This window comes from Podarcis muralis, chromosome 11 (assembly GCF_964188315.1).
Source record: "Podarcis muralis chromosome 11, rPodMur119.hap1.1, whole genome shotgun sequence".
NCBI lineage: Eukaryota > Metazoa > Chordata > Lepidosauria > Squamata > Lacertidae > Podarcis > Podarcis muralis.
Genome location: NC_135665.1, coordinates 54767164 through 54784516, shown reverse-complemented (window position 1 = coordinate 54784516; position 17353 = coordinate 54767164). Strand labels below are relative to the sequence as shown.

Here is a 17353-nt window from a genome sequence, read left to right as displayed (position 1 = left end):
ATTTTACTCCCCTCTTTCCAGCTGACACAAAAGGACGCGGGTGGCACTGTGGGTTAAACCACAGAGCCTAGGACTTGCCGATTTGGAAGGTCGGCGGTTCGAATCCCCACGACGGGGTGAGCTCCCGTTGCTCGGTCCCTGCTCCTGCCAACCTAGCAATTTGAAAGCACGTCAAAGTGCAAGTAGATCAATAGGTACCGCTCTGGCGGGAAGCTAAACGGCCTTTCCGTGCGCTGCTCTGGTTCATCAGAAGCGGCTTAGTCATGCCGGCCACATGACCCAGAAGCTGTACACCGGCTCCCTCAGCCAATAAAGCGAGATGAGCACCGCAACCCCAGAGTCGTCCATGACTGGACTTAGTGGTCAGGGGTCCCTTTACCTTTACCTTTCCAGCTGACACACCTCAGTAGTTGCTGAGGAAGTGGAACCCTTGTTGTGATTTTACCCCTCCCCATTTAAAAAAAAGAATTGTACTGCAAATCTTGGGGTTCCCCCAAGCATGCTGAAAGCCCCCCTTGTTTCTCAATGACCAGTCCTTTAGGCACCTTCCACCTCGGTTTGCTTCTTAGAGAGAGCAATGTAGGTTGGTGAAAGGTTATTTCGACAGCTTCCATTCCTATAAATAACCATCATTGGATATATTTTTCTCCCAAATACATTTAGATTCTTCAGGAGCTTAGGTCAGAGTTCAAAGAGCACATGCTCAATTTCCCAGGCTCACCCTCTGGCACCCCCAATTAAAAAGATCTCAGGTAGCATTTGATCTGTGAAAGATCTCTCTTTCTCCAAGACCCTGCGGGGTCTTTGTAGGTCAAAAATTGATAGTTATGGACTAGAGGAACCCACCCTTTGACTCAGTGCAGGTTGGCTTCATGAATTCATAGTCCTTTTCTTCCTTGACTCTGTCCATTTCTAGGGATATTAGAAATATCTGCATTTTTAAAAATGAAGTGAAATACCCACTTTTACTGCTGCAGATAATTGGTCCCACAGTGGGGCACTGATGGTGATAATTCAGATATGAGTTTATTTATATCATTAGCATTCCTTTTTATGCCAAATGTGATGTGCAGCAGTAGCCCAGTGTGTTTGGCAGGTCTATCTGCATACCTGGTTCTGAACTTTGACTCAGCTCTGGGTGACACTGTTGACCTACAACAGATCCTACATCTTTGGGCCTTCCAGATATTGGGACTTTGGGCCTTCCAGATGTTGCTGAACTACAGCTCCCATCATTCCTGGCTATTGGCAATGTTTGCTGGGGCTGGTGGAAGTTCAACAACATCTGGAGGATCCCCAAAAGCATTATTCCATCCCTGTTCTTCCAGATGTGTCTGCTGACCTTGCAGATGTGGCAGGGAGCATGCGCATGATGGTGAGACACATGATCAGCAGTACAGGGGTAAGCCAGTGAGACAGCACCTTTGTGCAGTGTGGGTGGGGATCATAGCCAAGTAGGGCACATCAGCGCACCAGAATATTTGAGCAGCAGCAAAGGCTAACTGCCACCACCCACTGCACCAAATAGTGACCTCCACCTGGAGTCTGGGCTTAGTCTGGAGGAACATTAGGCTGCAACCACCACCCAAATATTTCACCCCAAGCGCAGCTATGTGCCCCTAAAAAACAAAACTTCCAAGGACCACCTGGAACTGTGAATTGACTGAACTAGTTCCATTTTGGAGGGAGTGAACTGGAACTAATCCCTTATGCATTACAGCATAGCGCCATGTGCCTTGCAGATCCTTGAAATCCATGAGTTAAATACAGTGGTACCTCGGGTTACGAACTTAATTCATTCCGGAGGTCCTCTCTTAACCTGATACCATTCTTAACCTGAGGCACGCTTTCGCTAATGGGGCCTCCTGCTGCTGCCGCGCCGCTGCCACACGATTTCTATTCCCAACCTGGGGCAAAGTTCTCAACCTGACGTACTACTTCCAGGTTAGCGGAGTTTGTAACCTGAAGTGTCTGTAACCTGAGGTGTCTGTAACCCGAGGTACCACTCTAGTGTTAAGTCAGGGTTCCATTAGTGCAAGGATTCCAGCTTGCAGCCCCTCTCCCTCCATGCACTCCCTAAATCCCTCAATGCTCCTGAACAGATTTGGGGATGGTGTGGGGCACATGCAGAGAGCGCAATGGGAGAAGGGAGAAGTCTCATTGTGCTAGCAGTAATCCTTGCACCAATGGGGTGAGTTAGCTGAATACCAACCCATGTGTTTAAGGTATCTCTGTGCTAGATTATGACCAATACATATATGTGTGTCTGTGTGTATTCTTACTGTATCATTACTGTAATGATTATAGGTGTTGCTCGTGCGTAAGTTGCCGCCACTCCTGGCTAGTGTGCCTGGTTAAGCCTTTTCTGTCTGGACAGCCCTTCACTTCGTGGCTGTTTCAGTCGCTAGCAGAATCCGTCAGTGGGCGTTTCTTAAACCTTTTCCAGCATAAAAGCTGTTTGACTCCAAGTCTCCTCCTACTCTCCCTGCGCAGAGAGGGTGTGGGTAGCGGAGGACCCGTGCTCTCCCCACTGGTCTCCGGCAAGGAGTCCTGGAGCCCCCTCACCGATTCTCCCATCTGCCCCCCTTTATCCCTGGTGTTACGCTCATTTCCTTCCCCAGCTGATGAGCTGCCTCTCTCCCTGCTGGGCCCTTCTCCAGCATCGCTTGGGAGCCTTGCCTCCGCCTCTGGCTCCAATGTCAGTTCCCTGACAATTACTACTAGAAGTAAAAAGGTAAAGGGACCCCTGACCGTTAGGTCCAGTCGCAGATGACTCTGGGGTTGCGGCACTCATCTCACTTTATTGGCCGAGGGAGCTTCCGGGTTGTGGCCAGCATGACTAAGCCGCTTCTGGCGAATCAGAGCAGCGCACGGAAATGCCATTTACCTTCCCACCATCTACTTGCACTTTGACATGCTTTAGAACTGCTAGGTTAGCAAAAGCAGGGACCAAGCAATGGGAGCTCATCCTGTCGTGGGGATTTGAACCGCCGACCTTCCAATCAGCAAGCCCTAGGCTCTGTGGTTTAGACCACAGCGCCATCTGCGTCCCACTACTAGAAGTAGTAAGCAGCTAAATTTCATCATTGTTACTAGATTTCCAGAGTTCTGGCGTCTCAAAGGCAAGAGCTATTTTTGCCAGAGCACTTGGATCAGAGAACACAATGAATAAGCCAACATAAAACTGACTGTGGAACTGTCCAGTTCACAACAGACAATTCTTTTGCTTGGAGCATAAATATTCAGCCAGAAAGAAAAAAACACATTCGATTTTTACCGGTCATGCTGACTGACACCCAGCAAGTAAACAAGCAACAGAAAAGCTGAGAAAATTTGGGATTTTTAGATATCCCTTTGGTTTCAGTAAACCAGTCCAAATGCGAGGGTGATATAAAGTCTAGCTCCAGGGTAAGAGAACTGGTCTGGCTTACAGAAAATAAGAGACTTAACAAGAAATGGCAAAAAAGTTATTTTTCTTTGGGTTTCTTTAAATATAGTTTTGTTGTGATTTTCTTTTTTTGACAGTGGTTTAATAGCAAACAGCTCAACAAGGGAAGAGTAAAGATTAACCAATCTACCAGGTTGTGAGAAATGAGGAATACATATATATATATTTTTACTAATGGGCGCAAAATCAGGTCACCTTAAACAGGGATAGCCAATATGGTGCTCCCTAGAGACTCACATCAGCCACAGATATCATGGACAATAAAGGGTGACAAGTGTTGTAGTTCAGAGTTAATGTGGTATAATGGTTAAAGTATCAGTCTGGTGTGCCAGCCCCTAAGTTTGCCCCTGACAGCAATTGAGATTGTGTCCTAAAAGGTAAAGGTAAAGGGACCCCTGACCATTAGGTCCAGTCATGACCGACTCTGGGGTTACGGCGCTCATCTCGCTTTATTGGCCGAGGGAGCCGGCGTACAGCTTCCGGGTCATGTGGCCAGCATGACTAAGTCGCTTCTGGCAAACCAGAGCAGTGCACAGAAACACCGTTTACCTTCCCGCCAGAGTGGTACCTATTTATCTACTTGCACTTTGACGTGCTTTTGAACTGCTAGGTTGGCAGGAGCAGGGACCGAGCAACGGGAGCTCACCCCGTCGCGGGGATTCGAACCACCGACCTTCTGATCAGCAAGTCCTAGGCTCTGTGGTTAAACCCACAGCACCACCTGCATCCCTATTTCAATGCTAATACTAGGAACCTAGGAAGCTGCTTAATGGTGTGTCCAAACATATGTCCATATAGCTCAATACTTGGTGTCATTCAACTGAGTCTTATTCAGAGTAGCCTCATCAAGACTGAATGAATATGACTAAGTTAGGTCCATTGATTTCAATGGGCCCATAATGAGTAAAGAATAAATACCACTCATTATCTGCACTTTGGAGGGGTCTCTGCCAGCTCTACCTACAAGTACCAAGGATTGAACCTGGGACTGTGTGCAGACAGAGCCTACAGTCTAGCCATGAGCTATGGCCTTAGACAGCCAAAACAGGGTCCAGGTTCTTAGCAATCCTAATTCAGGCATTTAGCCCAACAATAGTTCTTTTCTTGCAATAAAATCTAAAAATCAGAAATCAGCTATTACGTGCAAGCTGCATAAAAAGAGCAACTCAAGTCTTTATCTGCTATTTAATTCCTTTGATGAAGTGGAGTGGACTCTAGCATATGAAAGCTTATGGTGTAATAAATTTTGGTCTTTAAACCACTGTTGTTTTTCTGCGAGACTAACATGGTTACCCACCTTATTTATCTATTGTGCCATATTGCTAGAAATAGTTCTATTTCGTTTTTATCTTCTTCCTTTCTTTGAGACACCGTTAGCTATGCAAATCATTTATTTTACCCCTGGGTTCTCCTATTTTCCTTCCAATTACATTCTTAATTTTTATTATATTTCACCTCCTGGAAGATATATAGGGTTGTACCCAGAAATGGTTTGATTCAGAGTACATTCATTGAAATTATAGGCTTAAGGTACTCATGTCCATTCATTCCAATGGGTCTACTCTTGAGTGGAAGTTAGCTGCAAACAACTCTTTTGTCTTTCTATTTTTTTTATAACAAATCAACAACAACCTTACACCATGTTTTAAATTTTTAAATAACCCAAACAAATCTACTTTAAGAAGATGATGACCCTTAATGCAGGATCAAGGTTTCTTCATAAAATTAGAGAATGAGAATCCTGAAGGTAATTTAGGCAATTTATGCTGCAAACTTATACATCAGGGATGAGAATCTTGCAACTCTCCAGATGTTTTTGGACAACTCCCATCAGACTTCAGCCAGCATGATCAATGGTCAGATATTTTGAGAACTGGAGTCCAATAACATTTGGAGGACCCAGGTTCTGCACCCCTCTTGTGTACTCTTACTGAGGAGTTAGTATCTTTGAACTCAATGAGGCTTACTTCCAAGGAGACATATATTGGGTTACACTGTTAGTTCCCATATTACTCTTTTAGACATTTTATATTGCATTGTGCTTGCGATGGTTGTGAAGCTAAGAGCACATGCCTGGATATTAAAGCGCGAGGCAAGGAGGTGGAAAGCGAGGGGCGATGTCTCCCAACTTTGTAATTACCTGCTTCAGAATACAAATTTGCTTAGCTTGTAATGCTGAAGTGTATTACGAATCAAACATAATTCCCTTCAGAAAAATTCTCCAGTGATGCTTGTAATTGCTGACCCAGTTCCAAATCAAACTGAGAGGAGTTTACCCGTCACTGAAAGAACAGGGTGAGGAAGAGTTGATGTGAGAAGGAGAGAGACAGATGGAAACATGTCAGAGAGACACACACATAAAAAAGGTGGCAGAATACAAAGGGGAGAGATTCTCTCATGTTTTGTTGATGTCTCTCATGCTGGGGTGGGAAGTGGGGAGTGGGGGCAGTGCTCAGTTTAAAGAAGAAGAAAAAGCAACACGGCCAGTGCTTGTCTGTCCAGACTTTCTCTTTGCAAGGGGAAAAAGTTTCTATCAAACTGGGATCTCTTTTCTCTACTTACGCAAAGTCCGCAGATGCTCAAAGGAGATGTCATTATTTTTCATAATAAACAGAGCTGAGTCCTGACACTAAAATTATTTGCTGAATCTCAGCTTTGGCACAAATGAAGTGGTGCAGAGCGGAAGGTGGTCTGCACAAGAACTTGCCAGCCAAAATGTTTGGTTGCAGTTCTTGAGTTTCATTACAGGGAGGTATCATAGAACTCTGAGGGACTACATAGAGAGGTGTGATGGACTCTTGGCAAGGCACCAAGTCATGCATTTTTGCTTTGTTTCTCAGCACACAACTCAGCTGTGACAAGCCAGTCAAGGGCTGTATCTCTGGTTGTGCATCGTAGACAGAGGCGAAAGGTGGATTTAGGGTGCCGCAGCCAGTGTGGTCACTGCCCTACATGGGGCACCCAAAAAATGCTGTGGAATGGAACAAGAGAGGCAGGGGAGGGGTGCACACTGAACTTTAGCATCACACAGGTCACCGCTAAGATCTGAGAGCCCAAAGTTCTCCACTGACAGAAGGCCCCATATTCAATCCTTGGCATCTTCAGCTAGGGCTGGGAAAGGTCCCTGTGCAAAATCCTGCAGAGCCACTGCCAGACAGCATAATGTTCTCACTCAGTATAAGGTAGTTTCTCTGTTGCTAAATTGCTGCAACTAGGGATAAGGGAGGGGGAAAGGCCAATCAGAAGCAGGAAGGGCAGGAGGGCATTTGGCACACGACCTCAAACAGAAAGTGGAGCTTACTAAGGGTTGCCATGTGTCCTCTTTTTCCAGGGCACATTCTCTTTTTCCAGGGTAAAATTTGAGACAAATTGCATGTACTGTATTTGCTTTGAATGCCACCGTAGAGTCCTGTTTTTTTGCTCTTCAAAATATGGTAACTCTAGTACAGTTAGACACTTATTAATTTTTTGGCAGTTGATAAGTTTCACAAATATGTGTGTGTGTGAATTGGATCAAATTGTGACACACTCTCTCATCTGAGATCTGCAAATTTAAGCAAATAAGACACGTGATTTGGGAAAAGCCATACTTTTTTGTGAACTGATAGAGATTTTGTCATATGCACAGCATTGACAGTGACATTGCATGAAAGTGAGACTTTCTTCAGTAATTATTGCACATCACAGAAATAGCTGGAAAAGCATTTGTTAAAGAAATGCATTCAAATTACATCTCACTCTTGCTCGTTGATGCCTTATTTTGTTTTCACGTGTCATTTGTTCACCGAGTGTGTTTATTAGGGCTAAGGGCCTCCACAGAAATCTGAGAGAGCTAGAGAGAAATTAAATTCACCTTCCATTTAAAGGTGAACCAACCTGATTCACTCTTTCCAAAATAATATGCAGATCGAAACACAGCCATCCTTCAAAATGCACACTTCTCTGATTTTTTAAATGTAGTTATCCAGCCAAGGAACATGCACAAAAATCCATATACTAAAATGTGTATAAAAATGCTTGATGCTTGTGAAAATAACATCCAAAAGTGCTTTCTATTAGGGAAAGATGGTTTCCAAAAATGTGTATATACAACAAAAATACATAGGGAAAAATGTGTTTGTTATGAGATCTTTTCACTAAAATGTTGTCAAATTTTCATGAGGACTCCCCCATTGTTGAGTAAAAGTCATCCCCTTGACAAGTTCCAATCACACCCTTGGAAAGAGGCATTGTGGGCTGCCTCTTATACCTCCCAGGACTCTTATTAACAGGGAATATTGGCACTCGGTTCTGCTGATCCTGCCAGCTCCAGAGATAATTAACACCCCCAATGATGTCTTTCAAAACTCTATTGACAGTTTGTCTCTGCCACTGTGATAGCTCCACAAAACAGCTTCCTGCTCCTGGGGCATCCTCTCTATGTCACCGTAGGAACCATTCTTGTCTCTCACTGGCTCTGAGGTCCCCACACCCAATCCTTTGGGCCATTGCTTCAGCCCAGCAGCTAACAGCAATGATTCTCCAGATGAGCAACCTTCCTGACTCCCTTCCTCTTTATGAAGTTTCCCAGCTGTCATCAAATGCCCCGGGGGATGGCCTGAAGGCTCATGAGACCACCAACTTGCTGAAGCTAAACCTACAGCCTCTCAATGGGAATTGCCATCTTCCCCAACCAGAGGCGACTGCTACTGCTGTGGCTGTTGTTGGGGACTGCCATCTTCCTCACCCTGAGACTCCTCCTCTTTCTGCTGTTGTGGCTGTTGGCGGGGATTGCTATCTTCCCCACCCACCGCTTCTTTTAAAAAAACATATCTGGACCCTGCCAATATGGCCAACTATCGCCCAGTCTCAAATCTTCCATTCTTGGGCAAGGTGATTGAGCGGGTGGTTGCTAAACAACTCCAGGCATGCCTGGAGGACGCTGGCCACTTGGATCCCTTCCAGTTGGGATTCAGGCCTCATCATGGGACTGAAACTGCCTTGAGTCGAAACATGCTAGTTGAAGATCTCCAGCAGGCCAAGGACCAAGGTGAAAGCTGTTTCCTGGTCCTGCTGGATCCCTCAGTGGCCTTTGACGCCATTGATCATGACATTCTTCTGGACTGTCTAAAGGAGTTGGGAGCTGGGGGCACTGTTATACATTCAGAAAGGTATTTCATAAACCTTCCTGCCAAGAAATGTTGCAAATCTGATTAAAATTCTGTGGTCTTCATCTTAACATTTTGTGCAGATATCTGAGCTGAACAGGGATCTCCATAATCAGCTTGCTTTGGGCAAAATACACTTGGTGGCTTTTTGTTGCACTATCAAACTATACAAATGATTTGCTTTTTAGGGAGATTTGTTTTGAGATTCTCATCCTCTGTGCTTTCTGGTGTCACCTTTTTTACTTCTCTTGAAATGACAGTAATTTTCCCAGTGTTGTAAATGGCATGTGACTAAAGTATATTTCATTGCCTTTTGTTGAACAACTCAAACATCAGATGAATTGTACTAACAAACCTGATAAAAATAAGACTCTGGTTATCACTCCCCCCCCCCCAATGTGAAGTAGCTTCCTTAGCTTTCCATTATAAAAGCATTTCTTAGATGCATATGATTAACACCAATTTTCTCCCAGTGGGTTCTTCTAAATCAGAAATCTGAATTGCACAGATTTACTGGAAACTCTGCATCAATATTATTACTTCCACTGAGATTTTTCGCTTATAGTTTTTCTAAAGATGGGATTTGCAGACACAGAAACAGAGCCACTTAGACCATTGTTCTTAAAAATTTAGCCTGTCTGCACATTATATTTACTTAACTACTCATCCCCCCCATTATTCTTAGGTTTCTTTTTCTCAGGTTCTTTTTCTGTTGCTTCTGTATTGTATCCCACCAGGAATCAGAAGTGCCAAGTCACACAATGTTCGCATTTATTAGCAACACTAAACAGGATACAACACCAAATGTAAGGTACTTTCCCTGCAGCAGGATGACTAATCTTCTGCACCAATCTCAATGGGACGCATCAATTTGTTTAATGGTGCACAAGAATGATAGGCTTTAGACTAGATACAATGAGAAATAATTCTTTGAAATTTCAAGACTGGAAGCAGCAAAAAGTGAGCTATTTAACTAAGAATTAGACTCAGTTGCGAGACAAACCATGTATAATATCGGTAAGAAAACACCATGTATAAGAATACACCACGTTTGGGTAAGAAAAACCTGGTGGATGATGAAAAAAGAATGTCAGGTCTGAAAATGAATAGGAACAGAAACACCCTTCATTCATATTATTAAACTTAGAAAAGGGACATCTAACGGCTGCTCTACACAATAAGAACTTGAGAACTAGACCTATGCTGAAAAAAATACCTTGTTTCCACACCAACCTTTGTCCATCACTTAATGTGAAAAGCAATTGCATTTGAAAATTCTCAAAGCGAAGAGGGAATTTCAGTGAAATTCTCATGCAAATTTTGCTGGTCCTTTGTTTTGCTTACTTTACTCTTGAGGTGACCTGGAATGTTGTGAGTGTCCTTTCTTTCATTCTGTAAACCAGCTGTCCAGGGGTCTGCACTCCACAGCCTTCCAAAGTGCCTGCACTTTGGTCAAAGCACAGGGAAAACCTGTGGATTTATCCATTGGATAAATCCTTTCCGTGGAGCTTTTTCATATCAGGAGTTCTGGCAGCCAGGGAGACTGCAGAATGCTGGATAAAGGTTTACTGTAAAGAAAATGACGTGTACCATTCTTTGCCACTTGGTAAACTCAAATTTACTTTGTAAACCCTGCTCCTAAAATAACAACAGCAACAGCAACAACACCCTGCACCAACTAAATAAATTTGCAAGTGCATTGGAAGCTGCAGAGTGCTTAGGGGAATGCCTGTAGCTCTGCTGTAGAACACCAGCTTTGCAAAAGGTCCCAGGTTTAATATCCAGATAGCTGAAAGAGGCTCATGTCTGAAATCTTGGAGAGCTGCTGTCAGTAAGGAATCCTGAGCTAGGCGGATCGTTAGTTTGTCAGATTATAAGGCAGCTTCCCATAGTGTGACTCATTGATTGTTAGTGGGATCATTGACTGTTTGTGGGGGTGGGTGGGGAAAGTAAGGATCTGGCCCACCAGCTAGATCCAGCCCACCCCCATCCCCATCTCTGACTGAGTTAGATACAATTCTCTAGCAATATAGCCAGCTCAGTGACTGCTTCATTTGATATTTGGAAGCCAATTCTCTTGGGTCTGCAGTGTCCTCGTCTGGTAAGGAGTTGGAATCTTGGACCATTCACAGCTTCTGGCCACAGGTGTGCTTCAGCTCTCATTGCCTGCACTGTCCTGGCTAGTGAAATGGAAATTGCTGCAGTGTTTGTGGTCCAGAATAAAAATCAGTCATGTGAATGTGATCGGTTTTTGTTCAGGTCATTGTTTTAAAGTCCACAAATGATAAGGAATTAATTGCTTTCTTTTTACATTGTTTTGACATTTCCTTTATGTCAAAATGAAGGGAAGTTGCTTATACAGTTGGGTACGTTATTGTACTACCAACCTTACTGTATGCTTGTGAAACATGGATCACTTATAAACGCCATCTCCACCTCCTTGAAAGATTCTATTAACGGTGACTCCAAATTTTTTTACACATCACTTGGGAAGACAGGCGAACTAATACCAGTGTACTGGAAGAAGCAAAGATTACCAGTGTTGAAGCAATGATTCTTCAACATCAACTTCGTTGGACTGGTCATGTTGTGTGAATGCCTGATTATGGTCTTCCAAAGCAACTACTCTATTCCAAACTTAAAAATGGAAAGCGTAATGCTGTTGGTCAACAAAATAGGTTTAAAGACTGTCTCAAGGCAAATCTTTAAAAATGTAATTTAAACACCAGCAATTGGGAAACACCGGCCTGCGAGCACTCAAATTGAAGAACAGCCTTTATCAAAGGTGTCATGGGCTTTGAAGACCCTCGAACTCAGGACGCAAGGGAGAAACGTGCTAAGAGAAAGGCACACTTGGCAAATTCACACCGTGTTCAACTCCCGTCAAGAAACCAATGTTCCTACTGTGGAAGGATGTGTGGATCCAGAATTGGCCTCCACAGTCACTTATGGACTCATTGTTAAAACCGTGTTTATGGAAGACAATCTTACTCGGCTACGAGTGATCGCCAAGAAGATCAGTTACATAAGTTATGGTTAAGCATTGGACAGTGAGATGAATAACATGGTGTTTGGGGAAAACTGAAGTGCAGCAGAATGGAAATGGTGCTGATTCTGATGAATACAGGCCAGAATGAAAATTGCTGCCTTCTTGAATTCCCATTGCGTTCCCCATCTCCTGAGTCCTCTTCCCAAAGTTTGAGCTTTGTCCCTGTGCCCCATGTCCTCAGTGCAGTACCCCCAACCCCCACATGTAAAGGTAAAGGGACCCCTGACCATTAGGTCCAGTTGTGGCCGACTCTGGGGTTGCGGCGCTCATCTCACTTTATTGGCCGAGGGAGCCGGCGTACAGCTTCCGGGTCATGTGGCCAGCATGACTAAGCCGCTTCTGGCAGCTTAGAACCAGGGCAGCACACTTCCCGCCAGAGTGGTACCTATTTATCTACTTGCACTTTGACATGCTTTCGAACTGCTAGGTTGGCAGTAGTTCCAGCCTAATATGGGGGAGAGAGAAAGTAAGTAAGAAAGAAAACTCAGGCAAAGCTCAAGAAGGACTTGTGGAAGATTTGACTTTGCAACTTTGCGGTTGTTCGTTCCCTTTGGTATTATCTAAACCAAACTGAAGCAAATGGCTCCTTTCCATTACTTTGGTCCTCTGCCCTTCAGCTGTAGTACAAATTGAAAATGGAAGGAGGGAGGCAATGGGCGGGGAAACAGGTCCTTCCTTTCTGTTAAATAACCTTGCAGACTTTAATTTGAAACAAACAAAGCATTTTAAAGCACTGCTCCTTGGGGGATTGCACCGACTGTTACTAAATTGCTGAATATTTAACAGTCACACACATGCTCCAGACCCCAAGGTCTGTCCCCCAAATGATAAGCCCTTTTTTATTAAATGAACTTTAATTACTTAATAATTAGGCCTTCTGTAGGGGGAAGATGGGGATCTTGATAGGCTGCCAACCAGGCCGTAGGGCAAATCAGGCTTGCGTGCCATTTCCCGATTAGAGTTTAAAAGCAGGTGTACTATTCTCCGAGACCCTGGTTAGGAGACAATCTTCCCTGAAGGGACAAAGACACAATGTGAAGTTGAGCTGTGGAAGACTTTGTCTTGACAGTTGCATCAATTAACAGGGCAAATGCTGCAGAAAAAAAGTCAAAAAGGAGGGGGGGAGTTGGAGGAAGAGGCTCAGATGAAGCATGAGCAAGTCAAATTTCTGGATTTTGCAATTCCAGAGCACGGTGGTACATAGGAAGCTGCCTTTAGCCAAGTCAGAGAATTGGTCAGTTTAATTCAGTACTGTCTACACCAGGGAATGTGTTACACTCCAGATGTTGCTGGACTACAGTTCCCATCATCCCTGACCATTAACCATGCTTTCTAGAGCAGAGTTGTAATCTAACAACGTCTGGCGGCCAAAGGTTCTCAGTCCCTGGCAGTGGCTCTGCAGGGTTTTTGCTGGGGCATATTCCTAGTCTTTCCTGAAGATGTCAGGAATTGAACTTTCTGCATGCAAAGCATGTGTTCTTTTCCTAAGATTGAGGCCCCCTCCAGTAACACCTGAAGGGAGACGTACAGTGCTACCTTGAGTTACAGACGCTTCAGGTTACAGACTCTGCTAACCCAGAAATAATACCTTGGGGTAAGAACTTTGCTTCAGGATGAGAACAGAAATTGCACGATGGAAGCAGGAGGCCCCATTAGCTAAAGTGGTACCTCAGGTTAAGAACAGTTTTAGGTTAAGAATTGACCTCCAGAACGAATTAAATTCTTAACCCGAGGTACCACTATACATGTTTCTTCTACAGGGGTTGGCACAAGCTTCAGATGTGAGGACCGTGTGGAGGGTTGTATGAGCTTCCTCTTCTGCACATCGCTCCAGAAGGACACAAAGAGCACACATGAGAAGTGGCCACCTACAATGGAGCACAGGCCCATCTAGTTTTATAGCACCCTGTTTTCCAATAATAGCTTATCAGATGCTTTTGAGAAGACCATAAGCAGGGTAGAAGGGCAACAGTCGTCTCCTGTTCCTTGCCTCATTACACAGAGGTATGCAGGCTCTGAATATGGAAGCTGATAGCTATCCATATACATGTATTTGAATATTGTAGTTCAGTAAAATAAAAAAGACACTTGTATTGAGGTTTGCCAGAATGCCCCATTTCCTGACTTATATTTATTTAGTATTGCATTCCTCCAAGAGGCAAGATGGCATACATAATTATCCCTTTTGAGCTACGTTATGCTGAGGGATTGTGACTGGCCCGAGGTCACCCAGTGAGCTTCATGACTGAGTGGAGATTGGAATCCTTTTCTCCTGGGTCCTTTCCCAACACTTTACACCACATTGGCTCTCCACTCCTATCTTCAATATAAAGAACCTCTTGGCGAAATAGCTTTTGTGTTTGTTTTATTATATATCCTATGGTTTCGAAAACACACTTTTGATTGACAAAGTGTTGTCTTCCAAGACAAATAATACATGTGCCGATATCAAGTCTTGTATGGTATCAAAACAAACATGGAAAATCTTACATTACAAATTCAGCTCACATCCACAGGGTATACTTCAATCTTAAGCATTAAGACAATTCTCCATAGTGGCTGATGTGACAGAAGGGAGATTACTGTACTATTTTTAATCAATGATATAAATTGAGACCATACAGAGTCAAACCCATCTTTCTTTGTTACCCCTCTTGTCACCCTATTATTATGAATTAAGAGCTCCTTAAATGCTACCTTCCACACATATTGGATCCAGGTTTCTGTGGTGGAAGGTGGTGCTTTTTCTAGTTGGAAACAATGGTTTGCCTCATTGCTGTCATTAGAAAGAAGTTCAACTCTTTATGCTTGACCATTGGATTGATAGATTTTTTTCATCAACATCAAGGCTAGCATGGGTTCGGGTACAAGATGTTGCCTTGTAATGGTGAATGGTAGCGGGGGGAAATGGGTCTAGAAATCTTTAAGCAATGTACACTCCCACCACATGTGGAGAAGCATTCCATTAAGCTTATGTCCTCTCCAGCATGAAGACGAGAAAGTGCAATTAGCTCTTGAACTGTACAGGGGTGTCCAGTGCCATCTTATAATGACCATTAAAGAGACTTCATGCAATTTAGCCAAGATGGTAAATCTGGAAGTGTATACTCTATACCAGCAATGTCCAACCAGTTGACTGCAATCGACAGGTCGACCGTTGGGGTGCTCCAGGTTGATTGTGTGAGTAAAAAAAGTGATTGCCTGCTTTCTCATGAAGAAGAAGAAGAAGAAGAGTTTGGATTTGATATCCCGTCTTTCACTCCTTTTTAAGGAGTCTCAAAGCGGCTAACATTCTCCTTTCCCTTCCTCCCCCACAACAAACACTCTGTGAGGTGAGTGAGGCTGAGAGACTTTAAAGAAGTGTGACTGGCCCAAGGTCACCCAGCAGCTGCATGTGGAGGAGCGGAGATGCGAACCTGGTTCCCCAGATTACAAGACTACCGCTCTTAACCACTACACCACACTGAGCGATCGTGATGTTCCCCGCACCCTGTGCTATGCATTGTGAAAGTTTGTAATCACTGAGCCTGCTTCAGAGTGGTGGAAAGATGGAGGGCATTGGAGTGTCGGGAGATTGATTTCATGCAATCCTCCTGAAAAAAGCTCAACAACTATGGGCAATGACAATGGGTAGATCATTGCCAGTTTTATTATACTGGGAGTAGATCACAGTCTCTATAGAGTTGGGCGTGCTTGAGTCTATACTGACCTGGTGTATATTGTACTCTAGGAAGCTTGGTTTGGTCAGAATCAAAGTATATACTTCCAGAGCTAACACTAAATGCATTACTTTGGGTAAATGAGCCACCATAGACGCTAGTGGGCTGTGAAAAATTTGTGTCTCAGGCTTTTTAGACTTGTCTACCCATGTGCTATCTGAAACCAAAGGGGCACATTGGTTGTCAAATTTGATTTTTTTCCCCTCCCAGCTTTCCTACCCCACTTCTACAACAATTACTTGGTAGTCTTATTTTCATTGCATTTAAAAAATGATCCCTAATATGGAATTCACCTTTTTCACAGCTGCCTTTTATCTTGATGGATATTGTTCGTAAACTACTTCTGAGCCATAGTTTCATTCAAAAAATATGGTACAAAGTAAATAGGTTAACCTAATTTAGACTTGAAGAGCAATTAAGTGAAACCAAACCAGCAGGAAGCAAGAGGGAAAGACACCTCTGCATTTTAGATCTTCTTTTCAACTGGTGTTTTGTTTCTGTTTCCACAGGTCCATTGAGGTTTCTATCCCAGACAGACTCCGTCACAGCATTTACAGGAGACACTGTTTTGTTAAAATGCGAAGTCGTAGGGGAACCGATGCCAATCATCCACTGGCAAAGGAACCAAGAAGATCTGGTTTTGAATCCTGGTGATACCCGTGTGGCAGTTCTGCCTTCTGGATCTTTACAAATTAGCAGAATTCAAGCAGGGGATGGTGGGATCTATAGATGCCTTGCAAAAAACCCTGCCAGTTCAAGAACTGGAAACGAGGCAGAAGTCAGAGTTTTGTCAGGTAAGAAGCTTTAAAAATATATGTAAAACCACTCATTAAAGTTATGGCATTGAAGTCTGATTATATCTGGTTTGCAATGCAAATTTACCCACCAATATGTGAATACCTTTAGAAGTGAACCCGTGAAAATTGACCTTTTTTTGCAATTTAAATTGTAAGTATTACGAGCTTATGTGCCTGTTTTCTGCCACTGTGGTCTCTTCACAAGGGCAGAGCATGCAACATGTAAATGTGACCTTTACAAAAGCAAATCCCATGAATACCTTCCCAGAGCACTGGGGGGAGGGGAAATGTCTTGCTTCAAGAAGAACCAACCAACCAATATATGGTGTTCTCAACTGCAGCCTTTGAATCTATTTCCCAGCTTCTCATGGGACACTGGAACTATTCCATTTTCGTCTTCATTTCTGAACCACTATGTGGTGAAGGTGAGGTTGCGGGCTTTGTGCTGACCTACTACAAATAAATATAATTTTGAAGTCCTGGTGTAAAAACAATCAAAAACAAAAACTGCAGATCTGTTTGATGCAGATAAGAAAATATTGTTACTCAGTATACTATATATTATTGGGGAGAGTCAATGTGGTCCAAATTGTGGGAATGTTCTGGGGTGCAGGAGAGGATATATTGACTAATTATATCCTCATCCAACTTGTGCTAACAAGTTCCCAAAATATCAGCAGAGTTTATAGACATTCCCCTTTAAGTTCGCAACGGTAACGTGTGCACAGGTTCGCTAGAACCTCTATAATAATTACCCTGGTAATTTCCCCTTTTGTTCCCTCTTAAAATACAAGACACAACACAGTCTTTATAAAAGCATAAAAGAGTTTACTCACGTTCTGTTCACAATATGATCCCAGAAGGCAGACAGCTTAAAAAGGTTACATACATTCAGAATCCATCTTGTAGCAAGATAGTCCTTATCTCCTCTCTTGGCTGGGAGCCAAGAGAGCATCCTTAGATGTTTCCTCATCGAAGGAAGATGGCAGAGAGAGAGAGTGGCTGCCTGCCCTGTGCTTTTGTCATTACCTGCACAGGTGAGGCCACACCCACCTCTGGTCACATGCGGAGGAAGTCCGTCCCCAGGAAGTTTACCTGCTTGCTGGACTGACATCCCTCCCCATGTTCTAACATGTATACTCTAGGAATGTTGTCATTGACTGCTCCTGTGTTTACATCCCACACAAATGAGG

The 17353-nt window shown here is 43.6% G+C and overlaps 1 protein-coding gene across 3 annotated transcripts in view; it reads left to right on the top strand.

Moving 5' to 3' along the window:
* The window catches only part of DCC (DCC netrin 1 receptor), a 928036-nt gene that overhangs the window by 433377 nt on the left and 477306 nt on the right, over nucleotides 1-17353 (top strand). For all 3 annotated transcript variants that reach the window (XM_077936487.1, XM_077936485.1, XM_028749092.2), the window contains exon 3: nucleotides 15873-16157. In XM_077936487.1, coding sequence (XP_077792613.1) covers nucleotides 15873-16157 — 285 coding nt within the window. The remainder of the gene's footprint in view (nucleotides 1-15872; nucleotides 16158-17353) is intronic.